This window comes from Austrofundulus limnaeus, unplaced genomic scaffold (assembly GCF_001266775.1).
Source record: "Austrofundulus limnaeus strain Quisiro unplaced genomic scaffold, Austrofundulus_limnaeus-1.0 Scaffold108, whole genome shotgun sequence".
Lineage (NCBI taxonomy): Eukaryota > Metazoa > Chordata > Actinopteri > Cyprinodontiformes > Rivulidae > Austrofundulus > Austrofundulus limnaeus.
This window is the reverse complement of record NW_013952510.1, coordinates 234,397-244,433: the sequence shown is the minus strand read 5'-3', so window position 1 is coordinate 244,433 and position 10,037 is coordinate 234,397. Positions and strand designations below refer to the sequence as shown.

General features: G+C 37.4%; 1 protein-coding gene across 1 annotated transcript in view; it reads right to left on the bottom strand.

Annotated features, from left to right (window-relative positions):
- Positions 1–7,158, bottom strand: part of si:ch211-180a12.2 (uncharacterized) — an 18,749-nt gene extending 11,591 nt beyond the window's left edge. Inside the window, exons 1-5 of the mRNA XM_014013970.1 lie at positions 6,911–7,158; positions 2,987–3,301; positions 1,117–1,410; positions 732–1,037; positions 325–435 (exon numbers count right to left, since the gene is read on the bottom strand). Coding sequence (XP_013869424.1) covers positions 325–435; positions 732–1,037; positions 1,117–1,410; positions 2,987–3,301; positions 6,911–6,962 — 1,078 coding nt within the window. The 5' untranslated portion in view covers positions 6,963–7,158. The remainder of the gene's footprint in view (positions 1–324; positions 436–731; positions 1,038–1,116; positions 1,411–2,986; positions 3,302–6,910) is intronic.
- Positions 7,159–10,037: the final 2,879 nt, after the last annotated feature.

Genomic DNA, 10,037 nt, shown 5'->3' with positions numbered 1-10,037 from the left:
CTCCAAAGGTTAGGGACTTTGTCCCTGTGTGCATTTGCAAACATTAATCTGGCTTTTTATATTTCTTTTGAAGTAAAGGCTTCTTCCTGGCAGAGTATTCACAGCAGCCTTTGTGTTCTTCATCATGTTTTACGTAGACTACATTTGACATATTAGTCTTTTGAGGGTCACTCTTTCATTGTTCTTTCTTCGTTGCTATTATTTAATCTTCTGTGTATTTTGTATTTTACTTCCGAGTATTTGCAATGAGCAGATTTATGACCCTATAAACTTAATGTGGTTTGCTTTGTTTTTCCCATGTCAAACGACAGGTTTCTGACTCACCTTCTCTTCTCCTCCAGGAAAAGCCGAAGCAAAGCAGGAAAACCAGCACTATGGATATACACATCATGGCCACAGATGCTTTGGCTGACTTAGTTAATACAGGAGCCTCATCTAACAGGGAACAGRAAGAGAAAGAACTCAATCAGTTCTAGTGAGTAAATGAGAGAGCTCAGTGCCAAAACACACAGAACAAGATGAACATGTTTTGAATGACTTGACAAAAGCACAATTGATTCTAACACAATTGCAGCTTTCTTCCTTTAAATTGCCAACAAGGTTTAAAATGATCTAAATTTTATATGCTTGTAGAAAAGTTGATGCTTGACTAGAGAAGTATTTGCAAAACAAATGTAGTTAAATTYACACAAACATGTATGGAAATCCAAAGAAATGATAATACTTCACACCTTGAGGATCCAGTTTGTCCAGGTCGGCTGACACACCGACAGGGCTCATAACTCCAGGTTGGTTAACTGCACACTCAATCTTGCCCCGTCTCTGCCTTTGCTCTGGGCTCAGAGTAAAATAGCGTCTGGTCCTGAAGGTCTGATCTGGGTTCTGATGAGTAAGTGGGGGCTCGGTGAGTGCTGTGCCATTTTGAAACCAGGACACAGACATTTCCTCTGGGTAGAAACTCTCCACATCACAGAACAAAGTGAGAGGAACGTTTTTGGAGGGTGATGGTACAACAGAAAGCCTGATGGTTGGAAGATCTGTGAACAAAAATACATACTGTATAGAAGTGATCAGTCTTTAATGAGCAAATGACCAGAATGGTTTTATGTCACTCACAAATGATGTTGAGCTGAAAATCCAGCTCTTTATTGCTTCCTTCATGGGACACTTTGCAGCTAAAGGTCACATTCTTGTCCTCTCTGGAAGCGTAGAAGGTGAGGTTGCTCACAGCTGTGTAGTACCCATCTGGAATCAGCTCACCTTCCACCTCAYGGGGAGGCTGGATGACTTGTCCCTCTCTGGTCCAGGTAAAAAGGACAGGAGGAGGGTAGAAACCACTGGCATGGCACTCGAGCTGGGTCTCTCTTTCGAACACCACCCACCGCCGAGGCAGTGAGAGAGAAGGAGGGGCTGAAGAGAGATTTAAATTCAAATTGAATCTTTGTAATAAACAAATATGCAATATATTAAGAAATGCYGATTGATAAAAATAGTTGTTTTTAGGGATGCACCGATTTCCTTAATTTCGGGAGATCGTCCGATACTAAGATCGGTGGAAAAGATCGACTTCTCTTCTACCACCACAAAGATCTGAAAATCAGCCACTGTCCTGATTTTGCTCTGCTGTGAGCACTACCTAATGTCCAGTTAAAACAAGTTTGTTTTGATTCAAGGGTTCAGTATTTTTTAACAAATCAAGATTGGAACATTGTAGGTGTGTTGTGACTATTATGGCACCAGTTCCATTATCTTTGTCATTCTTGAAGCACTCTTGGAAAAGTAGTGGAGGCGTTCCCGACCATGTAAAATTTAACAAAATCCTTTATCTGAAAATAAAAAAAGAAAAATTACAAAAATGAAAATAAAGATCCATTTTCTACCTCTTTTTCATATTATTTCCAGCATACACGGCTAGCACGGTCAAAAACCTGTACCAAGCCATGCTTCTGTAATCTTTCTCAGTCTCTTTTTTTATATCCAGGCTAAACAAGAAGTAACGTTTTCAAAATAAAATCTGAATTTCTCAGTAATGTCAACGTAAGCTCTTGTTTACCTAACATATGCCCACAGCAAAATTTTAAGACAAAAAGTCTTAATACAAATATTACTCATAAATCCTTATTTATGGCTCTAACAGTGACTTTATAACACCTGACTGTGTCAGTTTGTAGAAAAATAAGCGTTGTTCAAAATGGTATACCAGAATAAAACAGAAATCCACTGGATTCTTCTTAAAAACTTAAAAACTTTAACACATAATAAGACACTCACCAACCCTCATTCTGTTTAAACTTAAAGGCTGAAAGTATAAAATACAAAACTGCATCTAATATTCAATTAATCAGTTACAAAATTTCCTTCAAGTTATTGGAAAAATCAATATTGGTGATCGACCAGAAAGCTGTAATCAGTGCATCCCTAGGATTTTTAACTAAGCCAGCAGATTGAGTCAAATGTTCACCTTGTTGCAGCCCACATTCTGAGCACCAAAATGGCAACAGTGGGAAAAAAGACTCTCTTTTAACAGGAAGAAACTACCAGCACAACCAGGCTCAGAATGGGCTTTGTGAGGTCAGGAAAGAGACACAGAAAAACACACAGTGGCCAGTCCAGTTGTAGTTTCAAGAAAAGTCTCAAGAGACAAACTCTTATATAATTTCCACACAGGAAGTGGAAGTTGATTCCACAAGAGAGGATCCTGAAACCACAAGTAAACCTGCAGTCTGAGAACCAAGTATTGTGTTAAGAAAATATGAAAAAATAGGATCTTTGATAATAGCTGGAGCTTGGTTGTTGAGAGTTTTGCATGTTAGAAGAAAGATTTTAAATTCCACTCTGAATGTTATGGGTAGCCAAAGAACAGAAGCTAAAATGTGAGAAATATGTACAAGCAAAAATAAGAAAAGACTTCAGCTTTGGAGTTTGCTTTAGCTTTAATTTAGCAATAAAAACTGCAGAATAAGTCACAAGACAAGCATAAACATACCAAGAATAGTAAATGTGACGTTGCTGGAGTGTGGAGTGGAGGAGTTGTAGATAACTTTGCACTCGTACAGCCCCTGCAGGCCGAGGCTGGCTTTGAGGATGGTGAGTGAAAAGTCCCCATCGATGAAATCAGCCGGATTCCAGCTGAAGCCATCCTTTATTTGTGCAGTTGCTTCTCTGAAYGAAGCGACTTCAGAGCCATCTCTTGTCCAGCTGATGTTCATCAGAGACACCTCTGGGTTGCCTCCTTGTAGGGAGACGTTGCAGGGGAGGGTTGTGTTTGCATTTGGGCTGGCGTGGATTTCGCTTGAAGACACTGTGAAGCACGAAATAATTTAATGCTCCACTTTTCTAAATTGGACTGAAAAAAACAACAACTTTTTCTCGTCACATTCTGAGTAACAGAAACACAGAGGCAGATAATTTAAATGATGTTAGATTTTAAACCATTTCATCTTACAGTCGACCCTGAAATTCCTCAAAACCCTTTTCACAGTTTTTTTTATAAGTGTGTCAAGCTAAAGGTAAACCGGAGGAAGTCATCTGACACCCTGGTTTAAAAAAAAAGCAAAGAAAAAGAAATGTTTAGACAAAAACCACACTGTTTTTGCCTACCGGTGGAACAGGGATTGTTAAGAGGTTCTAAAAAGAGGAAATGTGTTGCTACATTATCATTCCCTTTTTCTAATCTTTTTCTAACCATGAACATGGATGGGAATTGATTCGAATTTTGCAATTCCAATTCCATTATCAATATTGTTTTACGATTTAATTCGTTATCAGTTATGTTATCAATTTACATCGGGTTCAGCAATAAAAAGTAGAACATTGTGTGCATGAAGTCTTTAATCAGTCATTTAATCAGAAAAAATGACAACTAGTATAAATAAAAAAAGAATAAACAAAATGTTGCTTGGAAGTATTTCTGCCCCTTGTTGTGATTGAAGCTTTGMATGTTTTTGCAACTGGCCCTAGTTTTGTCTTTTTTGGTGAAATATATTCATGCACTAGACAACTATTTCCTTGGATATTAAATACAGAGCGTGTTGCCATCATGCACGAACATCCTCATGATTCAGTGGAACCAATAAGCAGAATCGTTAGGCGAGCAGACTAACAATTCCAAGGAAATGAACTACTAAGAACTGGTTTTCGATTCCCATCACTATCAATGAACCTCAAATGCTTTTGATGCTGCCTCATGTTTCAAAAGACAATTTTATGTTCATTTGAACAAGATTAGAATAATGTGGAAAAAAACTGCCATACTTTTCTGACTAGGTCAGTATTTTAATATAGGCCAAGCAAAGCAAACATCTGTCTAAGGCAGGAAAAATAACGTTTATTCAATTTAAATTGACAAAGCACCCCGAGCTGAGGGTTTTAGTTGAGTTCGTTACATCCATCCATCCATTTTCTGTACACGCTTCTTCCTTTCAGGGTTGCGTGGGTCACTGGTGCCCATATCCAGCAGTCACAGTGCGAGGGGCGGGGTACACCCTGGACAGGTCGCAAGTCCATCACAGGGACACACATTATGACAAACAAGACAAACAACAATTCACTCTCTCACTCACACCTAGGGACAATTTAGAGTTATCAATTAACCTAACAGTCATGTTTTTGGTCTGTGTGAGGAAGCCGGAGTACCCAGAGAGAACCCACGCATGCACGGAGAGAACATGCAAACTCTACCCAGAAAGGTCCCCGGGCCGGGATTTGAACCGGTGACCTTTTTGCATCAGCTCTACCAACTGAGCCGCCCGAGTTCTTTTCATATTTGATGTAAATAAATGAGTCATTGTCAATAATAAAAAGCTGTTCAGTTAAGTGTGTTTTYAATGAGCTTAATTAGTAACCAGGGTAATAAATACTTGTGTGTATTTATTGTTGAGCAACAGAGAACATAGTGCTGCCTTTGGTTCTGTGGACTAGATGAGTCACTGTGACAAACAATGCTTTTAGCAAGCTTTTCTTTTCAAACTAAAATTAGTTTAAACTTGTTCAACCCTAATTATAATGAGGAAGTTATTTTTCTCAATTTCTTCTACAAACGTCAACCTTTGTACTGATTTAAGTTCCTTAAATCTTTTTATTTAGCTCAGAAGGTTAGACTGCCATGTGAATTATTTCTGTTTGGAATAAAATTAAAGTCACTTTTTTCCTGCTTCTGATGCTGATTGTTGTATTTTAGTTACATCAAGAAAGAGGTCACTCCTTACACGATGAGTTTCATAATACATTATGTACTGAATGTTAAAGTAATTTGAAGCTCTGAGTCATTCCGCATTCCTTCATGAATTCGTTTCCAAACAATCGGAGCTTTAAAAAGCTTTAAGCTTTTAATGTAGGCTTGATCTGTAGGCTTGATCAGTCATTATCCAGGCTTTCTGATGGCTTGTCAAAGATTTTCTTTGAACTTTGGTCAATTTTTTAAACGTAATATGCAGTGTCTGATCATTTTTAAAGGTATTTAGAAGTCACTTTGGTCTGATTTGTGAATCACTGCACTTTTGGGACTTAAGCAACTGAAATAACAAATAAACTGAAGTACAAACATGATGAACTGACCTGTATGGAGTTTAAAAAAATCGGTTACATTCAGTCTGTCATAAAATGTCAGATATGGGTTACATTTGGAAAAAAAAAGTTCAATCAGATCTGGACCGCTGGTGGACTGTAGTGTGAATGAAGCCTTTGTGCCGACTTGTGACAAACAACTTAGCAAAGAAACAATTTAATTTATTTTTTAAAATACATTTTCATTATTGTTTAGTTCAAATAACTGTTCTACAAAGTTATAATTATATATAATGTACATGAGGTTTACAAGTTATAAGTGGTTAATATAATAATATAATTATTATTATTATTATTATGATAATAATATATAATAATAAATAATGGCCACACATCATTTCCATAAGTTCAGCTTGTTTTTCTATAATTATTCCAAAATGCTGAATAGAACATGCCAAAGTTACCATTTAATGAAGTAGTTAAACTGCATTAATTATTGCCAAAGTTGTGCATTTTTTAACAGACCAAAACAGATGAAAACATTTGGCTTCTTGAGATCAAATCAGAACCAAATGTAAACTGGATCTAAAGACACTTTATTAGCCTCAGCAATAATCTCAAAGACACAAGATGTTTTAATTTATTTACCCGAATCTTTGGGAAACACTAAAAATATGCTATTTAGCACCAACAGAAGGCGTTGACTAAAAATAAAACAACAGATAAAGGAAGGATGATGCATCTCACAGGTCCTGTGTCAGGATTTTTTCTTCCCTTTATTTTCTGAAGACATGACCTTCAGCTATTGCTCATCTGCACAAAATGCAGTCATGGTCCTCTGCAAGGAGCATAAATGAGAGGAGAAGCTTTTGTAAAAAACTTGTGTGAAGAYAATATTTGAAAGGCCTTCCGAAAGCTCGCAGAATCATTCATCAGCACTACTTTACGAGATTTCAGAAAATTCTRCCTTCTCAGAAGCAAACTACACAAACCTGTTATTACCAATTACTTTCTTCTTTTAAAGTTTGATATGTTGCAGACTTTATGGTTATATGTACATCATAAATGTTAATGATTTTGAACAAAAACAAAACAAGACAGAAGGGTCATCAAGACCAGTTTGAAAACCACTTGCCTATCTTTGTTATGAGCCACCAAACAAAGAAACAATAAAATTTCCCCTCGTTACACATTTTTACGCGAGTCTGTCTGGACCTGGCCTGAACTCTGACTCAGATCAGGTGCAAGGTCTACACAAACTAAGAGCTCACTGTTGGACCCTCAGCTGCCCTGTTATCCTCAGTAAAGTCTTGCATATTTCAGCTCAAATCTGGTGATTAAGTGCGAAAATATTCACGTGGCATTCGTGAGCAGYCTGTCAGCGCAATAACAACCCAATACTCACCATGCTTTACGAGAGCCAGGAGCACAACACAGACGAGGACTTTACACTGCATGGCCAGGCTTGTCTTCAGATCAGGCTCTTATCATCAGGTCCATCTGCTGTCTTATATAGTGCCCCGAGGTGACAGTGGGTGGGTTGGGAAGTAGGAAATATTGTTCCTGGGCCTCACTGAGGAGTGAAAGGAGTCGCTTAATGTGCATATGTTCTCCGAAACAAGCCTCCCAAAAAGTAACGCAGTCAAAAGAGGGGCAAAAAGAAGGAGATGTTCAGGGACACACAAGTGTGCTAACTGGCCACTTAAAATTCAGACGGGCCCCTGGCCAAGATTTTGGGGGCTACTTTACATTGGTGCAGTGTTGCTGGGAACAAACGAGAGAGTAATCCCTCCTGGGCTGATGTGGGCAAACACTGAAGYGAGACTACAGCTCTTTTATGTGAGGGTAAAAGTTGGTGTGCTGTTACATTTTGGACATAAAAGAAGCTTTTATTTCCTCAAATGTTTCTTTATTCAGCTCCTGCTATGATGACTCCCTCTGACAGTGAATAATTACCCATGCAGAACAAGTTATTTATAGCTGAGAGATGAGTAATCAGAATATTAATGAACTTTATGGTGAGAATGCACTACGTGTAAAGAGTACCTTTGATGGTTTTAACGCTCACTACTGTTTTCATGTATTTTATTACTCTGTGCAGTTTGTGCAAATATTTTCTGCATATTTTGTGTTAATTTAGTTATTTATATATATATCAAATGTTATATATATATATNTATATATATATATGTCAAAAACATAAGGTAGGTCATTAATGAGATGGCTGCAGTCATCTTTGCTTTTTGTAACTTTTAGAATTTTCCCAGACATTTACTGTAATTTGCAAGCATTTCCAAACACATTTAGGTCTCAAAAATTTTCTTCTCTTCAAAATCTGTTTCAGCATCCTTGCTTTGTATCTGTCTTCTTAGGTGATTTTTAGCCTTTTGCTACATTTAGCTTTTAGCTACTGTTTTGTTTCTTTTAATTATTAGCCAGCCTTTTTAGTTTTTGCTAATTTCTTGTTGATTTAACATAGCAACTTTTAGATTTGAGCTTTGCTGCTTTTATTTAGCATGTTGCTACTTTTAGCTTTTAGCAACAGTTTTGTTACTTTTAACCTTTAGCTAGCCTTTTGCTACATTTAGGTTTTAGCAAAGATTTTGCTACTTTTAGCTTTTGGTTCTTGTTTTTCCTTCTTTTGTCTTTTAAATTTCTTTTTTTTTTTAGCTTTTGGCTAATGGTTTGCCTTTTTTAGATTTCCTCTTGTGATTCTTATAGTTGGCTAGCATTCATGAACAGAAAAAACAATTATATTGTTAGTTCAGGGTAATTGCTTAACCTCACAAACAAACTGGTTTTAGTATGTCAGACTGGTTAATTTCCTCTTTAGCGATTACATCTAGTTTCAGTTTCTCTGAGTTTGCTAAACAACATGCAGGCGTGGAACTCTAAAAAAACATTAACATGTTACGTTCTCTCATTTATTCTCATTCTATGAAACGTTTTTTCTTTTGATGTTTGTTTTGGTCAGGATGAAGGATTGTGTGAAGAAGGTGTGGGACAGAAGACAGATCATGCAGCTGAGAAAAGACAAGAAACTACTCAGCTGTTGTGGAGAAACTGACTCTGTGTTGATGGTGACATCAGCAAAAATCTTTTAGAGTAAAAACAGGAAAAAAACAAAAGGATTTTTCCACTGACTCTTTAGAAAGATGGAAAGATTGTTTTCATAACATCAACTTTGACAYATCATGAGCTGGAGAACCATTTTAAATAAATAGTTTTAAAATGTTAGACGTTTCCTGTTTTTAGGGAGGTGATACAATATTAGCTACCCACCAACAACAGCCAAAGGCAGACAATAATATGTTTGTGTGTGTGTGTGTGTGTGTGTGTGTGTGTCTGTTGTCAAAATATCTCATATTTCACAGGACAAGTTTGAATAAAACTTGCAGAAAGTAATCACTCTTGGAGAAAACGTGTCAACATGTACCACAGCCAACAGCCAACTGACCTCCAAAACAACAGACAGTGGTGGGCAGAACTAATCTAAATATTAGTTGAACTAACCCTAAAGCACATATATTTAGGTCCCCTAATTCTAAAGCACTAACGCAATGAAAAATTTAGCAAAAGCTAATTCTAAAGCACTAATATAATCCAGTTGACATGAAACATTCTTCAGAGGCAAAATGAGATAGTATTTACTGTGTGCAGAATGTTGTCACTTAGTTCCCTTGGTGGGCCAAATGGGAGTCAGCCGCAGGCCACGTTTGGCATACCCACTTCAGATGCACCAACAGATCAAGCGAGATCGGAGATTTTGCTCAACATCTTTTACAAGGTTTGAAAAAACAGGTGCAACTCCATCACTTCTCCACAGAATCTTATTCTAAAGACACGGAAGAACTGAAGCCTAAAGGTTTTTCATGGATGTTGATCATGAATGTAGAATAGCTTACAGAATGTCRTCTATCTACAGTACTTCCTACAACCTGGACGTTTATCAGAAACATTTAAGTAAGCTGCAGGTTCTTTCCCAAAAGTGTCAGCTGTTTAAAACAGGTTTGATAACTCATGTCGCAGTGACAAAACGTGATGACTTAAATCTTAACATACACAAGAACTGCACTAAATGTTTATTYGTTTTTTTCCTTCACTTAGAACTGTGATGTTCTGTGAGCTTACAGAATGGTTATTGAAGATGACTACACAAAGTGAAGTATTGTTGTCATTCATTTTCAAAGCTATGGTTATTTTTCAAGTACTGTAAAGTCACAGGAAATTAATGCTATGTCCCTATTTAAAGTGGAAAAGAATACACCTTTTCATACAATGCAGCATGATGGCTCAGTGGTTAGCACCGACTCCTCACAGCGAGAAGGTCCTGGGTTTGATCCCCGGTTCGGACCTGGGGTCTTTCTGTGTGGAGTTTGCATGTTCTCCTGGTGCTTGCGTTTCACCTGGTACTCCAGCTTCCCCCACAGCACAAAAACATGTACAACAGGTTACCTTCAGGCCTAGGCCACCCTTAAAAAAGAGATCTACGATATCAATGGAATTTGCCAGGTTAAATAACGATAAATAAA